Source organism: Neodiprion lecontei, chromosome 3 (assembly GCF_021901455.1).
Source record: "Neodiprion lecontei isolate iyNeoLeco1 chromosome 3, iyNeoLeco1.1, whole genome shotgun sequence".
Classification (NCBI taxonomy): domain Eukaryota; kingdom Metazoa; phylum Arthropoda; class Insecta; order Hymenoptera; family Diprionidae; genus Neodiprion; species Neodiprion lecontei.
In genome coordinates this window covers 32,273,290-32,291,031 of record NC_060262.1, presented here as the reverse complement: position 1 = coordinate 32,291,031, position 17,742 = coordinate 32,273,290, and the positions used below count along the sequence as shown (strand labels likewise).

At 33.4% G+C, this 17,742-nt stretch overlaps 4 protein-coding genes and 2 non-coding genes across 14 annotated transcripts in view; 1 reads left to right on the top strand and 5 right to left on the bottom strand.

Moving 5' to 3' along the window:
* Positions 1 to 410: 410 nt before the first annotated feature.
* LOC124293775 lies at positions 411 to 482 on the bottom strand. The gene has a single exon (XR_006903644.1). It is a non-coding gene; the product is annotated as a small nucleolar RNA SNORD31 (small nucleolar RNA).
* A 268-nt stretch (positions 483 to 750) lies between these two features.
* On the bottom strand, positions 751 to 819 carry LOC124293774. The gene has a single exon (XR_006903643.1). It is a non-coding gene; the product is annotated as a small nucleolar RNA SNORD31 (small nucleolar RNA).
* Positions 820 to 1,805: 986 nt separating this feature from the next.
* On the top strand, positions 1,806 to 5,037 carry LOC107224112 (nuclear envelope integral membrane protein 1). 2 transcript variants are annotated; one of them, XM_046733548.1, is made up of 8 exons: positions 1,806 to 2,041; positions 2,122 to 2,231; positions 2,405 to 2,612; positions 2,764 to 2,930; positions 3,055 to 3,270; positions 3,395 to 3,519; positions 3,984 to 4,145; positions 4,496 to 4,597. In XM_046733548.1, the coding sequence occupies exons 1-8, from the start codon at positions 1,960 to 1,962 to the stop codon at positions 4,497 to 4,499; spliced, it is 1,074 nt and encodes a 357-aa protein (XP_046589504.1). In that variant the 5' UTR covers positions 1,806 to 1,959; the 3' UTR covers positions 4,500 to 4,597. The 2 variants fall into 2 exon arrangements, with proteins under 2 accessions (XP_046589504.1, XP_015519530.1); XM_015664044.2 differs by having other exon boundaries at positions 1,812 to 2,041; positions 4,458 to 5,037.
* Positions 5,038 to 5,267: 230 nt separating this feature from the next.
* LOC107224057 lies at positions 5,268 to 6,586 on the bottom strand. The gene is made up of 5 exons (XM_015663975.1): positions 6,517 to 6,586; positions 6,240 to 6,381; positions 5,991 to 6,120; positions 5,596 to 5,915; positions 5,268 to 5,475 (listed from the first exon to the last, which is right to left on the bottom strand). Exons 1-5 carry the CDS (start codon positions 6,584 to 6,586, stop codon positions 5,268 to 5,270), a joined length of 870 nt encoding a protein of 289 aa, XP_015519461.1.
* Positions 6,587 to 7,072: 486 nt separating this feature from the next.
* Positions 7,073 to 10,071, bottom strand: LOC107224265 (ras suppressor protein 1). The gene is made up of 8 exons (XM_015664259.2): positions 9,874 to 10,071; positions 9,354 to 9,404; positions 9,140 to 9,260; positions 8,645 to 8,763; positions 8,473 to 8,555; positions 8,267 to 8,381; positions 7,886 to 8,018; positions 7,073 to 7,704 (listed from the first exon to the last, which is right to left on the bottom strand). Exons 1-8 carry the CDS (start codon positions 10,037 to 10,039, stop codon positions 7,620 to 7,622), a joined length of 873 nt encoding a protein of 290 aa, XP_015519745.1. The 5' UTR covers positions 10,040 to 10,071; the 3' UTR covers positions 7,073 to 7,619.
* Positions 10,072 to 10,711: 640 nt separating this feature from the next.
* LOC107224149 (protein FAM102B) overlaps positions 10,712 to 17,742 on the bottom strand; it is a 51,064-nt gene continuing 44,033 nt past the window's right edge. For 5 of the 8 annotated variants that reach the window (XM_046735366.1, XM_046735362.1, XM_046735363.1 and 2 more), the window contains 4 exons: positions 16,695 to 17,333; positions 14,786 to 14,953; positions 13,778 to 13,983; positions 10,712 to 13,617 (listed from right to left, as the gene is read on the bottom strand). In XM_046735366.1, coding sequence (XP_046591322.1) covers positions 13,496 to 13,617; positions 13,778 to 13,983; positions 14,786 to 14,953; positions 16,695 to 17,333 — 1,135 coding nt within the window. In that variant the 3' untranslated portion in view covers positions 10,712 to 13,495. The remainder of the gene's footprint in view (positions 13,618 to 13,777; positions 13,984 to 14,785; positions 14,954 to 16,694; positions 17,334 to 17,742) is intronic. The other 3 variants (XM_046735365.1, XM_015664095.2, XM_046735368.1) reach the window with 3 other exon arrangements.

Genomic DNA, 17,742 nt, shown 5'->3' with positions numbered 1-17,742 from the left:
ATAACAGCTATAATGAACTTTATCACATTATGAGTCTGCAACAATTAATAAGAGTCAGGGTTAAAGATGGCATCACAAGTATCAGACATATGCTTGTTAAAACATCATTCAGATTATGTAGTTTTACAGTCTTTACAAGATATTGGTTTCAAAGGATAAAAATTCAACTATCAAAATCCGACAAGATTTTTACTAAATCATCAGCTTACTGAAGCATTGCAATTATTTAATTAATTTTATAAAAACACTTATATAGTTTCATAAACTTCATATGAAATACTCACTGTATCAAGTCACCATTTTTCTTTTTGGTTGTAAATGTACAGCCCTACGAATCTGTAAGCAATGATTCAAATTTCATTTCAACTGAAAACAAGAGTATGCATTCTAATGTGACAGACTTCAATAAATATTCAGCACATATAGTAATCAATCAATCACAGTAATCAGACTGGGGCGATATAAAATTCATCATTTAAAAATTTAAGACATTCGCAAGTATTAGCACATCAAAAAATATTATGCAATTGCGTGTTGCATGGAAAAAAATATTATATACCTGGCGATATATCTATTGCGACATGTACGAAAATATATCAATGAATGTAAAATACTTACTCGTTCATTTTTCCCAGTCTTCCGAAACATGCAGCTAATTCCCCTCATGGCTGATGATTTTCTGTAAATTGATAATTGTGAAAATCAGGTACTGAATGCAGTTCAATAATTTTAAAAACATCAGTAAACAGGACAAAATCATTGAGTAAACCAATCAGTCACAGAAATCAGACTGGGGCGGTATAAAGTTAATCATGTTAAGAATTTGAATTAAATTTGAACAGCTTACAAATCTAGGTAAATGAGTATCTATAATTCCAAAACTAATACATAACTTTGCCAAATACTGAATTAAATATTTAATCGTATAGAAATGAACATGAAATATCAATTCTTTTTCTGTGAAATGCGTTGATCAAAGTGAATCGTTGTAAAAGAATATGCCTTTCCTAATACTGTAGCAAAACTTTTGAAGAATTTATACAAGTCGTTTTTAATATTAAATAATCCATTATTTCGAAAGTTGTAAAATCAACCAAAGCGTCGATTCCCTCTTAAAATATCTGCTATTTGAAATCACATATACTAGAAATATAGACCTCACTTTTACTCGGCAAATAGTAGTTACGAAATACTGATCAGGAATACTCGAGAGATTGCAAAATTTCTCGGCCAAACATTTCAGAAGAGCGCGTGTTTAGAGGATTCGCTAATTCATAAATGGATGCTCGCTCTAGCCATGCTGCAACGCATCACACGTGGCATCGCGGAACGAAGTGTGGAAAAATGATATTACAAAGACTTGAGGGAAAGTTATGAGGTAATTAGGAATGAAAAAGCTTACCTTGATAGGTCAGCTACGTCGTGGAACTGAAAATGCAACAGGAAAAATTAATAAGCAAAACGAGTCGGTTCATTCTCTCAAAGTACAGTACAGAGTAAACGCGATTTTCAGGTTTGTATTTATAATCATACAACAGTTCATACGAACGAGACAAAAATTTTCATCATTAGTGATGCGTTAATAATGGCATTTTAATGTTGGAAATTAATTTAACGGACACTAGGAAATCCTTCAAGTTTGCTCACCTGAAATCTCGGACTACCTCCCCTCGTGGCTTCGCCTGATGAAGTGACCGATGAACAGGAAGACCTCGGAAACCGGAAAAAATCCAAACTCGGAACGGAACCGTTCACAGCTCGGTCGAGAGATGTTTCAATCGACTCTCCGATTGATCGACGGTCGCTCTACGATTCTAGGCTCTTGAAATTCAAAAATTGTGCCTCCCGGCACCCACCGAAACGGACGCCAATTGCCGGATGTTGTAGCGGTCGGGATAATAGAACTGTTTCAACCGATGAGTATCTGTTTATGACAGTAATAAGATATAAGTGCCCAAAATGAAGACTACCATACTCGTATTTTTCTTAATCTGTGTCATTTGTATGTTGACTGAAACACAGGCGGAACTTAGAGGCACAGGTAAACTTTTGCATATTTGTATAACCTATCTTTTTATTCACCTCCGCATACTCACTTCATTAATTCCATTAAATTTTTAGTCACTTACATGGAAGACGGTGACAATGTGGTAAAAGAAGTAAGAGGATTGCACATTTATTGCTACAGAGGAAGGCCGAAATACTTAATTCATATATGGCAAACTGTACTGGTGAGATAAAGCTTCCTACCAAAATTAATTGAAACTGACGTAGCTACAAAATGTACCTCAGTTGTGTTTTGTAATGAAACGAAATTACAATGAAGATCAACTACTCCCAGGCAATGATTTTACTAAGCTTAACCGTATTTGTAGTTTTGATTATTGTTTACTACTATTGACAGATGAATCTAGATGTGAACGGAGAATCGTATAGTCAATATGACGGTAGCGCGCCTGCCGAAGTAGTGAAAAAATTTGAAGAACATCGATCTTCGTGGAGCATAAATTTTTTCAGTAGAAAGAAAAAGGAGATTAAATTGAATCCATTCCAACAAAGCTGCATTGGCATTGATACCAGTCATGAGTACAAAATATCTGTAAAGTTGATAGGTGAGTATTTTTGATGAAGAGATTAATCATGAATTTACCATAAGTCACCATGAACATGGTAATTCACAATATCAATAAACTTGTTAATATTCTATCGGTATATGAGACATATAACATGATATAATGGAATGATGTTACGTTACATGACTAGGAATCGATTTTTGGAAAGTCACGCTACTGATATTGGGTATCCTAGTATTCCTCTTGGCAAAAAAATTGAGCTATGACCCCATATTCTATTACATATGTGGTATTACGCTTGGAATCACAACTTCGTTACTTGTGCTCATATACCTTATAAGTAGATTGCTTCCCAAAGTAAGTACATCTGTCTGGAACGTATTCAAAACTATTTATTGTTGTTTCGACTTATAATCTGAATAAGTGTTGAAAAAATTTTATTGAGGACCATCTAATTCATCTACATATGTGACTTTGACAGGGGAAATCTATGTACTTATTAGCTGCTGGAGGATGGACAGTCAGCATTTATCTTGGACAATTGTTATGGGAAAATGCCCGAATGATTGCTATGCAGTATCGTGAATATGTCATTTGGTATATAGTAATTACTTCTCTAGTAAGTTTTATAGTCTGTTACCGATTGGGCCCGGTTACGAACAAACGTACGAAAAAAATTATCCAATGGTTTTTACAGGTAATTATCTAAAAATACACTCCCAATATGAAATCAGTATTTATGAAAACACAGTTGTGTTACTGCCGACTACTATTTTTTGATGCAATTTGTCACTACTGATCTATTTACTATTGAATTTCAGGCATCGAGTCTTTTAATGATATATTGTAGTAGCTATTTTGACGAGGCTGCTGTTGGGATTTGCATATTGTTAATTCTGGGATACAATTTCCCACATGCCTTGATGCAAAAGGGTAAATCTTACTGGTAAGTTTTTTTTTCATTTTTTCAACTGATAAGTAATTGGTGCAAAACTTATTTACTCAAAGTTGTTTAGAATTGAAAATACAGCAATTGTTTATAATTTCTCAGGAATTGTGATCCCATACAGATTCTACAGACTGGTTGATTTTTTTACTAATTAGCCATTTTGTCTTTAAACGTTTAACTGCAAAAGATTTTTCTTTCTTTTTTTAGACCGAGCTCATTCTGATCGGATTTTCTAATTATTTCGAGATTCTACAAGATTTGCATAAAGAATTATTGTTATGATTACATTTTGTAATTTTGTAAAATAAATTGTGACTAAAAACAAAAACTTTCTTGTAACGCTGAGTTTATTTGCGCCATACTTGTTCAAATATGAATAATATTTCGCAGTTATCTTTAGAAATCAAGTATAAAACATCTCTAACACATCTTTCCTTTTTCTATAATTCGTTCTTTGTCAGGAGAGTGCGATTTCCTACACGCCGAAAATTACTTACTGAAGATGAATACCATGAAGAGGGAGTACGAGAAACAGAACTGGCACTAAGTTCTCTGAGAGGGTACTGCTCCAGCCCTGAATGCAACCAATGGAAAACAGTTCTCAGACTCAAAGATCCCATAAGGTTTTTTATTGTCAAATTGCTTCGTTGTTAGACTAGTAATTATTGTGTTTGACCCTCTTGAATTTCAAATCTACTCTCCCGTTGTCAAAAACTCAAAGCTAATATAAAAGTTTGCATGTTAATCGGGAAAACTATGCTATAGTAAAGTATGCCATATTTTCAAGATATTTATCGAGTAGGAAAATATAGTGTAAATTATTTATACTAGGCTTGAAATGACTTACCTTAGTTTATGTGGTTTTGATTATAAACATAATACACTTACCGGCATATAGGACCAGATCTAACTAGTAAATATTTATTAAATTATAGATTTGCTAACTTCATGGAAGGTAATTCACATTTGGCAGATGATGAAGTGTTGCAATATGAGACTGAGACTACACGCCTATTGGAAGAGTGCGAGTATACTGATGATGAAGGTGGTTTAACACTAACAGATTCGGATTAGGGTTCAATGCTACAGGAAGAAAGAAAAAAATTAGTTCTAAATTAGGTAACAGTGTTCCTTCTGGCGGCTTAGTCGAGCGTACAAAAAGTAAAATACAAGTCCAACTTTTGAGAATCAAGAGGCTGTGGACCAACTGAAAAACTAAGTATAGCATTACGATGAAAAAGTAAGACGTGGAAGAAGCTGAGCATTAGTGAAGTGCCAAGTAATGTCGAGACAACTCTGCATTGGGTCAGATTTTATGTGATTGGATTTTTGTAAGATTTAATAGCTATTTTTTACCGCCTGTAGTGTTTTTATACTCTAACATATTTCGGTTCGGTTCCTATGTTCGAGAGGAATTTATGATAACTTACGGTGATCAAACTTCATGAATTGGATTACCTGTACAAATGTAATGCTGGTACAAAATTGAATAAATATCTTTTTAGAGTGTTTTAATTTCTAAGTTTCAGTGTACTTGACCTGTCATATTATATTAAGCTATACTGGAAACGACTGACAATGTATTATAATTTTGATTGCATTTGTAATTAAATATTTATTACCAATTAATAATTCGAATAAACTATATTTTTTATTAAAAAAACCGGTTTCCTATAATCATTGTAGCCCGGCACGTTACATCATTATTCTATGTCATGATGCAGTAACAAAGGTGAGAAAGATACTCAATTTCTTTGAAATAATGTAAGTAATTCCAACCCTTCGTTCTCATCTATGCTTGGGCGTTTGAAAAATAGTTCACGCAATAATATGGCCTCCGTGGAAGATTCGTCTAAATCACGTTTGCTTTTAATCTGAGTAGTTTTTGTACACCTATGGGAGTCTTGACTGCTTCTCGAAACTTTTAATCCGGAGTATGTGTATATTTCTGGTCTAAAAATTACGAAGTATGAGGTACTCAGATTATATTACTTTTGAAACACAATTCAACAATTCTTAATCATTATAAAAAGGCGCTACATTTTCCTACATGCAATATTTATGATAACTTACAAGTTTTCTAGGGCTTCCGTTTGACAATCTTTGTCAAACTTTAGTGAAACTTTATTCATCATTTGTTGATTTACTTGTAGCAGTTTCTTCACGTTTTTACTATTTTTTATCTTTTTTATCCTACCCTCAAGAATTTGGACTCTCATTTTTTGATTCACTAATGCATCCTGTAGATGCATTTTGTCATTTAACAAATCTTTCACAGTTTCAACAAGTCTCCTCGATTGTCTTTCCAATGCCATTATTTGGTGCGTTAAAAGCTTGAGGGCATAAGATGTTTGCAGTTTAAGCTTGTTCATTTCTGCCCTTGTTGATGACAGCTAGAATTTAGTGGTGAAATAATGTCACAGACCTTTAGTATATCTATTGAATGCTATAATTCTAAAAAATTGTACCTGTGAAAATAATTTGTTTTTATCACCTTCCAATTGGTTATTAAGCATCTGAAACTGGTTTTGTAATGCTTCGTTTTCTGCTTTACTAACAGCAAGATCAGCTTCAACCTTGTGCTTTTCTTGTGTGCACCTACACTAATAAAAATTAGTTTATATAAATTTGACCGAGACCCCTATTAACGTAAAAAATCAAAAACTTGAATATTTCCATACACTGTTAATAAAAATAACGACCAAGTACTTTTTTACCTCGCAAGTTCAGAAATGAGCTGTGTGATCTTCATTCGATCAGCGGGGCATAAATCTTGTATATGTGTCCCAGAAGATTCTTTTCCATCCCCTCTACATTTTGGACAGGTCGCCTTTTCCATTGTTATCTCTAGAGATTCATCTGGCAAGAGATTGCAATGAAAAAAACATTATTAACAAGTTCAAAAAATTATATATATTTCTATTGACAATCGTCTACAATCTGATTCGTCAAATATAGATTGGCAATATGTAACATTTTACAATTTCAAATTACCTTCTTTAGACTGATTTTTCAAATATTCCTCTCTCGCAAGTTTCAGGGTTTTCTGTTTTAATCGTGCCATTCTACGTACACGTAAGGATTGAGCATATACAAAAATTACATTGCAGCACCTATGGCTCAACTAAAGAACTGGTAAGTATTGTACGTACTTGTTTTCTATACCGACAAATGATTTCGTTGCAGTTTTCTGCATCTTGATTGAAGCCAAACTGCTAACATAGTTGTTAACACAAGCTTCATAAATATTACAATTCTCGACTGTAACATGTCAACGGTACGAACTGAAAACACGGTTTTGCATTTCTACTGAAGCTATTGACGCAAAATAGTTGAACGTGTACGTTTTATGATGTGAAATTGTTTATTGAAACCCCGTCATTAAATCATAAATAATAAAAATTTTCCAAGTCATTTTTTCTTAATAGGTAGTTTAATACATAAAGTACAATTTAGAATGACATACACTTATAGATGAGTGAATTGTTGTGCGTGCCAATTAGAGGCTCAACAAGTGTAATGTGAAAGATATCCACTATAGATCAATAAATTATTTGCACCATCATATTTATTCATTTCATATTAATAGTAGGTAATTAAAATGCACGAAGTGTTACAACTTGGCGGAGATTCATTTTGCGCATCAATTTAAGATTCTCATCAAAGCTGGATAAAATTTTTATCGTAAACGCAGTCAGAGTTCGATTTCTTAGCATTATTACATTACAGAAATAAATTACGACTGTAACCTGTATGAGCAAGAATAACTTAACGGAAAAAATTAATACCCGTGGCTATGGTGAATTTCATTTGTTAATGTATTAAAACATTATAGACTCACCGAAATATTCTACATATTTAATTTAGTTTTAAATTTGTTATAAAAAATATAAGCATAACATTAATAAAAAAATATTAATACAAGTAACGATTCAGAATTTTAAGGCAGTTGACTTGGCATAAGGCACCACGTGATCTGATATATCTGATGATCAATTTGTGGTAATGTACAAATTAATAAATTTAGATATATTAACGATTAGTCATTGGCATTAAAACTGTAATTATATAAGTTGATTTTGTCACATTAATCTCATTTAGCGAGCACGAGAGATTTTCTTGCTTTTATCATTCTCAATTGGTGGCGGAGGTCCTTTTGCACTGAGGTGACGATTATAGAGGCTGTAAAAATAAAATAATAATTACCATCTATTGTTTAGCTGGATATTTTACTTGAAAAATTTAACGTATTTCCCTATTATTACAGGAACTTGTAGGTCTGAAAATGGGCCTAGAACCATCACACATTCGATAATGGATGGGTATACTGATTAATTGTTATTCATTTTCCAATTACACTTACTATCTGTAGGTCTCCGAACGAATATAATCAATCACGTGAGAAATTCCCACTTGCAATTGATCTCCAATAGGGGTAACCCAAGGATTGAATTCCATTCTGAACACTGCTTTGTTACTCACCAAATCTAAATTACCTGTGAAGTAAGTTTAAAACTATTAAAGTTACCATACAGCTTATCACAGGGCTAGTCACCTACATTCTGCTAGGAAAAATGAATAAAGAGAAAGCATTCACGAGCTCAGCAATACAAGTTATACAGCAATAGGATACATTTGGGACGACCCGCGTATGTAAGGCAATTCAAATTTATAGGTAGTTAAGAATTTCACCGATACAAGTATACTGATATGGTACGCAATTAGCTACAGAGTATCAATTTACCTATCTCTGGTGGTAAAACTGTTAGTCGGTTGCCTTGAATGTGAAGTTCTCGAAGTCGGGTAAGTTCGCCAATTTCCTTAGGTAGCTCAATCAGATCATTTTCCCTGAGCACAAGCTGTAAAATAAATTATTATTCAGTATATTTCGTAGTTTATCAGTGTTGCTTATGAGTATTCTCATTTCATACAGTATGATGGAATTATTACAATTTGCAGATTTTTCAACTGGCCAATCTCAGGGGGCAGGTATTCAAAATCGTTATCGGCAAGATACAATGCTCTCAAGGTCTCTGGAGGAAACAAAGTAGAATTAGGGTATGCATTGTGCATATAATCAATAATGAATTAATTATTGTAATGTATGAAATTAATTGATTACCCATCATAAAAAAGTTTCCAGGTAAATTTTCTTCACTCAAATTATTATATGTGAGATCCAAGACCTCGAGCACTGGGAAGGCACCAAACCCTCGTGGAAGGGAATCTAATCTATTCATTCTGAAAAATAGGATAACATACTATTTAGAATTAGAAGCCTATTACCTGTTTGTGTTTTTTTCTTAGAATATAAAGGTTTTTATCAAGTAACAGATACAAGTTGGTGTTGATTCAGCGATACAAAATGAAATTGATTCAACATAAGTAGCTAGGCTATAAGTTCAAAAAATGTTGCATTGAAGTTATCGTCCTTATCATCATAGACAATCATTGCAGATTTTATTTTCAATAACATACAGACTAGAATTCATGTACAATATAAACAAAAAATATAAACAGAAGTGGATATACCGAGATCAAAATAGCGTTAGTTAAAATTATCAATGTAACTATGTACATTTTGAAATATCGTCTTTATCGCCGCGCAGTTACGTACCCAACGTTGAGGATTCTTAACTTAGGCATTTGTGATAAGGAAATTGGAAGTTCAGTGATGTGATTATTGAACAGGTTCAAAATTTCCAAATTGATTAAATTTGCCAAACCAGGTGGAACAACTGAAAAATTATCATTCCATTACTTGCTGTGACATGCATAATACGGTAGGATCGAACAGGTTGGCAATACATGAATTTTCTCTACATATGTACCTTGAAGTTTATTGTGACTGAGCGTCAGCCTGGTTATCTGCAGCATATTCACTGAAAAAATACAATTCAAAATACATGCAAAATTATGAAGAATGACACGATAAGATTAATGATAATTCGGTTTCGATGTTGTAATATATAGTAGTCATTGTATGAAGAGTTCAAACAAGAAATAGTTTGAACAAGTACAAAGATGATCTGAAAATTATGATCAGCTGTATTTGAAAGGACTATTTTTACGCAATAAACATAGGTTGTTGAATGATATGCGATATATGGTTAATGAGTTTTTAAGTTTACATTTTTTCCCTAAATGAGCATCCAGAACTTAATTGGGAAATAAATATAAGGAAATCTGATCAACAGTAACAGCACGTATTTGTATAAATAGTACAGGGCTGTCCACGCCCATGAGTAGCCCTAATGGCAGTGTGTAGTTTTGTTGGTGCAAAAAACCAGTCTTGACAAGTTGCCTAATTTGGCAATGATCAAGTGAAGGGTGCAAGCGTATTTTACTCACGCAGTCCGGGCATTTCCTCGAATGTGGAAATGCCCTTATCAGCCAAATCCAGCTCAGGATTTTGGTTTTCTCGGGCCTCATCGATTACTTTCTTTGCCTTTGACATCCTCGAATTCGGAATACACGATACTGGAGTCTGATTCATTGCGCGCGCACACACGGTCATACGTATTTTCAGATCAGAGAAACTTACTTACACATGCCTAATACACATGCCTCATGTGCATGAGCTACTGCAGTCGATAAAACAGAATTTACCGCGGTGACGACGTGAAACAAATTAAGAGACGAGTACGATTTATGTTACCATCAGAAACAACGTTTGTAATTACCCGTCGAATTTGGATCAGAATAACTAAATTATTGCTGACTTATGTTCTTTCCGTCTGACGAATGAATATTAGTTTCATTGATGCGTGGGGCTTATCTTTGTAAATTGCACCTGTTTGTCCGTCAACCTCTTGGATATTCTTCCTTACCCACCAAATTTCAGTACAAGCTCTCGTTAAAACCCTTTCTAACTGTTTACAGTTTTATTGCACATTTTAGATCACGATATTTCAGACTACGCGTAGTTATAATTTAAGTGTCTCTGTGAAATTGTTTCAGCTAATTGATTGCTGTTGTAAAATTTGCGGTTAGCTTTTTCCCTCATTTTGCAGTGAATTTGTATAAGAATATATTTCATACCTCGACGATTGTAATACGATAACATTATGAAAAATGGGGGCAATTTTTTTTGTGTTCCTGCAAGTATAGTATCGTACTTTACCGTAGCGTATTACTCGGTAACCATAAGAGAGTAATAAAGTCATTCAAATTTTTTAATTAAATCGGATTTCTGGTTTTCAGCATGTTATCTTATTATCAGCACATGGAAGTTCTTCTCCTTCCGCATAATTAGATACATGAAGTGTCAACAACAGTAAATTATAGAAATTAATCTAAAAATTAATAAACAAACATTTGTTGAAAAATTTTTGGGCCAGAGTTAACTCATATTACAGTACAATAACAACACCGTAATATTAATTATTACAATCATGTAAAATATCACAACGCTTAACATTGGTTTCACAAGTCAAACGTAACTTCTTGTAAAAAAAGAAAAAAAAAAAACTTATCAATTCTTCTGCGTGACGTTCTTAAAGTAACCCAAACCATTAAAATAGTTATAGTTGCTACAGTAACGCCTGCATTTCTTTTATACAACTCTGGAGATGTTTGAAACCAAGGGTTGCTTAAGTTGTGTTACAATTATTGGAGTTGTCGGAAAAACTGGATAATTTCTTCGAGTCCACGCCAGAAATAAATATATTGGTGCGACGAATTTAGGAAAGGTAAATAACAGGTAAAAAAAAATACAGGGTTTACTGTGCTTGATGCATTTATGTTACGAATATTTCACATAGTGTGACTCCGACCTTGGCATTAAGTGACGAGAAAAAATTGAAGTAATATACACATGAGAAAAATCATTTCAAACATTCGATATTAACTATGATTATTTATTACCTACAATTTAATAAATTATTATTTTCTAGCAGTAACACTGGTATCGATATTTCAAAATTGTCACATTAATACCTAATTTAAGTTTATCATTATTAGCAAAAATAATGAGCTGCATGAATCACCAGACTAATTATCGTTTTTGAAATATGTGTATGTCGATACAGTAAATGCGTGAAACTCAAGAAATATACAGAACTCAATTTATGCGATGGAATCTATAAGCTCCTATTCAGTATCTAGATTTCATAATAACTAGCATTTATATAGCTGATACACTTTTTTAGTTCGTTGCCAGTAGTTATTATTACCAAACGACGTGTTACATTGCCAATCGTGACCGTTCACAATGTCAATACAATTTTATGAATTTCTATAACATGATAATATATCGTATCTAACTTGCAAATTTTTACTTAAGACTGAAGAACGGAAACTGATACTATCACACACGTTCGAAGTTAAAACATACATACATTATTTTACACACGCACTGACACACGTGAGCCAATTTGAGTACCATACCAACAGTAATATACACGGTATAGATTTAAATACAGAGAATGTATAACACCTGCCATTTAGCTACATAACAATTACTATTCTATTTATATACAAGTAGCTATAATATAACTGGTTGCACCAACGGTGAAAACTTCAGTCAATACTGAATGCAATATTCAACAATCAATATATTTGAATTTGAAAATATATCATTATAGAATATAACGCTTGAAATTTGTGACAAATAAATTGTTGGTTAAAATAATTGATTAATATGATAGTAAATGTACATACCGGTTTTCTTCTGTATAGTCAAGATTTTCAAGTCAAGTCTGATTTGATAATTTGTACACGATTATTTTCAATATTCTACGAATTTTAAATAACACCCGTGAGACTTGATCACATCAGATTTTACCATAGAGCATGAAATTTTTTAACAACATGTATATGTGTATATGTGTATATATATATATACATTGTACGTGATAGAAAGAAATTGACGTCACACATTCGTTACAATCGTTTTTGATTCATTTTTATGAAAATTTTGACAGATGCGTTGGTGCATACACAGCTTCCATATTGATTAGTAGTTTAACACTTATCAGTTTTCACATCTGTCCATGTCGCATTGTTTTATAACTATTATTGTTTGTTACATTTGAATATCTTGCTAAATATTGACTAACTTTCCATTTTGAAACACAGGGGCGTCTTGTGCTTCGTTATTATGGAAGAAAATATTTATGTTATTGTTTAAGCACTCTGTTGCTTTTTCAATTTTAAAACGACTTAAATTAAAATTATTTTTTGCAGCTTAGCATCACTTAATCATATTTTGAAGGAGCATTTGTCTAACTTATTATGTTCAAGCTTTTTTAACATTTTTTTAAATGGTAAATAAAAGGATACTGTTAAGGTTCGACGTTTAACTATAAGATCTTGAGGAGAGAATGTTTGCATATTTGTAGTTCGCTTATAAATTATAATACGTTTCCAAGTAACAACAAAAATTTTGATATTCTTCATCATTTTTACAAGAATTATTTGTATAGTCTGATACGCAATGAGTGGGTACCGAGAAGTAACTTCTGTTCAAAATACAGATGCAGTCTTATGTCAAAATCGATTCATCATAGCAAATTACATTCTCGTCGAAGTTCCCTTGGATGTGTCGAGTAACTTAAGGAACCATTAGATACGAGTGACAAATACCATGAAAATACGAATTATCCGTTTGCTATTGATAATCGTATTAATAGTCTGTAAGTCTATCACTTCGTTTCATAGAGAGTTCTTAGGTATAGACTATAAGGTATTAAGAAATGCTATTTTTAGGGATGAGTAGGTTTCTACTTCCAAAGAAATTTTGAGGAGAGACTGCTTGTTTGTGAATATTCTCAGCATCTAATATATTTTCTTGCACTTAACATTATCAACTGAAATGTTATGCAAAATTCATGAATTAGTATTTGACTTAATCACTATGATAGTCTTATTACTACCTGGGTTCATAAGCTTCGTACACCAACTCTGGCACCAGTGCAAGTGAAAACGTTGTGACGTGGCGCGAATTTTGACGACTCGTCAAATTGATTTTGTGTTACCTGTTGTTATCTTCCATTACAACTTGCTTAAACACTCCAGCTGGCATTTGACTCTTTACCTCATGACTGCCCAGTGCCGTGGTGCCATCTTTTGCTATGAATAGTTGTAATCCAGATGCTGAAAGAAACATAATTTGGAATATTTCGAAAAATTCCACTGCATTTTATATAACATACAGACTTACTCCAATTGACGAACAGGGTAACGAACTGTCGCATTTTATTTTCATTATGTAGCGACTTAAAATCTCTTGTTTAATGTAATGAAAAATACTCACTTTCCGCACTTTCAAGATCTGATTGGTCTAAATTTGTCGCTTTCAATAACTCATTTATCAACGAATCAGCGTTTGGCCTTGTCACTTCGACTCTGCATAGAATGGGATTGATGTTGCCATCTTCAGCCTTTTTTCTGCGTTCAAGTGCTGCCTTGGCTCGATCCAAAGAACCAGTTTCACTTAGGCCAGATCCACCGGAAGGATTTCTAAAGTTTAGTTTTGATTATGATCCACTTCATTATAGTTACATATAATGCACTAATATCAACCATGTGCTTGCTGCTCATGCTAAACAGCTGTGACTTAGCGATGGTGCTTCTATGGCTAAATAAAGTCTACATTCAAAGTATGACAGGTGGAAAGGCAGAAAATAATAAATTATGAATAAAAAGTGCAACACTTTGGTGGGTTCACAAAATTAACATTAGAACTAACAGCCTTCGAAAAAATCGTGACGTGAAAAAAACAAACCAGAACATAAAGAAGAGTATCACAATGTTACATCGGAGTGAATGGATGGGCCAATACAGATGAAATCAACATACTACGATGTGAGCAGAATACGTACCATTATTTTACGAGTATCATATATCGGTAGTAAAACTGTTGGTTTCTACTGGAAGCATTTCATAAACCCAAGCAACTAATCGAGCATAGTATTAAAAGCATTAGTTTATTGAAATTTCATGCATGAATATATTATGATTGTTGAAGAACATCAGATAATGGACAATAAATTTTCATAAGGTAAGATGATAAGCATTAGCGGGCGAGATAGATCAGATTTATTCAAGCCAACACTTATTAGACCTAAAAGCGACTTCCAAGCAGTACCGAAGCCATTTTAGTTGTATTAATTTAATGTAATCATGTGATAAAATATTCTTCAGTCGATGAATTGCGCCAAGTACATATAAAGATAATTTTTGGCAAAATCCGTAGTAATATGAAAAGAGGTAGACTTGTTTAAGCACTACAGCCATTCACTAGAATAGAAAACATATATACACAAGGGCATGGACTGACGGTGGGGTGACGCTGTTTCGCCTATGCGCAGTGGTAGTAGCAGTAGCCTCAAGTATTTCCGAGGGCTCCTCAGAATCCGGGCTAGTTGCTACGGTGGCGAGTTTTCCACCAGCCCCGTCCAGTAATTTTCTATGACCGCCTCCGATACCCCTGAAAGGATTCAAAGCGTCCTAACTAGGAGCTGCCACCTGATACGAACTGGCACCGTGTAAGATTGGAACACTTATATTTGATCAATTTTTATGACTCAAAGTGTTAATCTCCTTAGTTTAAATGCTCAGAATGAACATTGGGTGATTTTTTTGCCAAGCAAGTACACATGTCAGTAAATTTCATTGACTGAATACTTAAAAATAAGAAGGTATTTTTTTGGATCTTTGGTGCCAAAACTATGACTTGAACAAACATATTTGAGGTCATTCGATATCAAAGTTTACTGTACTGTAAATTAAGCAAAACATTGCTGTAAGGTTTGACAACAGGATTCAAATGTTGAGCACGCTTATAATTTCATGTCAATTTTAAAATAATTATCAAATATTATTTACTGCCAAGTGCTATATCACGCCAAATGAAAAGACAACTAGAGGAGAAGAAGCTGGAACATAATTTTAACTTCAACGAAGTTCTGACAACTCAAAATTCAGTCCACGTAATTCACTTGTTGGCATGGATACACATTGTACATTCATGTGTGAAAAAAAAAAATAAAATAAACTGCCTCAGTTTCACTTGTAAACATGTGCGAATTTTGAATCTGATAAATGTTGAGGAATAAAACAATTCTGAAGCACCCACATGTTCCATTGATTAAAAGTAATAATAAATTGAGCTACATTACGTTTTGATTATTGAAACTAACTGATGTGAAGGCTGGCATAGAAATTAATTAGCATCAAATAATATTAGCACAACATGTGCTATTGGGCGCATTTGAGCTACATTACATCAACCATCTGTCTTCAAAATTTCGCTAACAAAGACCTACAAACTACTGATAAGTTAAAACAATGTTTTTATACAGATAGTGAGTATTATTTCGATATCTGATTCCTATTTCTGTTTGTGTTGTAGATGGCATGATGTATTTTTAGTAATTTGTTAAAGTATATAAGTAACAAAGTGTTCAGATTATGGAAATGATGTGAATGATTGTTCATCGACAAAGGGGGAAGAAAATATAGTCATTTAAAAAATGCTGTGTACATGAGAAATCCATTTCTAAGTAGATGCATGCTGCAGAAAATCAAATAACAAAGCATCAGCCACCAAGTTCTCCTGGACACTAGTAACTGATAATAGGCAAGAATTTATTAAAAGGCACTTATTTACTACTCATCAATGATTGGAACATAAACTTGTTGCCCGAAATCTGAAGTATGTATCTGGATTGATCGTTAGATATATATCGCTCTTCATAAATATAAGGTTAAGTCAAATTAATCATAGCAGTTAGATACGTACTTCAGTTAAAAATAAATCTTGAAGCATTACCGAAGTGTTTTAATTTAGAAAATACTGAATATGTTTCACGTGTACTTAAATTTGCCTGTATGCATGTAATGATTTCAATATCTCTAATAATCATTTATGCCAATGGAGATTGCAAATGAAAAAAGTGACCACCGAATTATGTGAACGACGATAATGATATAAACCTGAACTGATTAGATGAAATGCAAATAGGTGCCTAGACAACTATACGATACATGAATTTATTTTGGACAGTCCGTAATCAGCTGCTAAATGTCAAAAAAACTAGTTTACAAAAACATGAGAAGATATGAAAATTCAAGAAGTAGTTTAAATTATGTATGCAAAAACAGAAAGAGCAAACGAAAAAACCCAATAGCTATATGCAAACGAATTGGAAATCTCAAATAAAACCTACCTGAGCCTCTGAGATGCTGTCGCTGAGAGTAGCGACGCTCTGGGAGTGTCAGGTCTATGAAGTGGATCGGGAGAGGAAACGGCCCTGGCCTGATTAATAAGAGTTACGACCGGAGTGACGTTACTCTTTTCTATACAATCACAAGTTTTTGAAGTACGTCGCTGCTGATCGATACTATTGGTAGATATTCTATTTGGCGGAATTTGTACAGATTCTTTCGTGTTTGATTTATTTGACTTATTTCTTTGAGAAATATTTTGCAAATTCTTACGCAACATGGTAGGTGCGTTAAAATTAGACAATCGAAGGCTACCTAGACGATTATTGTTTTGAACATTATTATTGTTATTTTTCGTTAATTGAAGACCCGTGCCGTTCGGTACTTTAAAAATTTCATTGTCAGGAATATTGACATTCGTATTTATTGCTGCCGAATTCACAACACTCTGTATATCCTCGATGTCCATTTTTCTGGATGAAACTGGACTTGAATTAGACCAAAATTCGTTACAACTAGATTCCATTAAAGTTAGGGTGGGAGACGGAGGAGACATTGGATGAGTTGATTCGACATGGTTGTACTTTTGATTTTGAGGAACAGTTGGAAGGCGTGGCGCCCATACCGGCCAAGAAGGTGACCTACAAAGATCACAACACAAATCTTCAGCATGCAAAATCATAAACAACAAGTAAAAATAACTTTTCGCCTTGGTTTTGAAAAACAAATGTAAATAAAACGGCATCCTTTTAATTACAGGTATAAGTTCCACGTAGCTATGACATTGAGAAAAAAAAATAAAAATAAAATAAAACGAGTCAAATACACGTGAGTTCCAAACATTTAATAACGGTGAGATAGAATATACGTCTAATTATTCGGTAGCTATTAGTGATCCAGGCAAATAAGTATGAGCGTGGGCCGGTATAACATTCAGGCTTGACATCATTGTGTAAATTCAACTTCGTATGAAGTTCCGATCATGAAAATTCGATGCAATATAATGTGGGGTCTTAGCTTTTGACCTGTTAACTTTGGTAGACAAAAAGT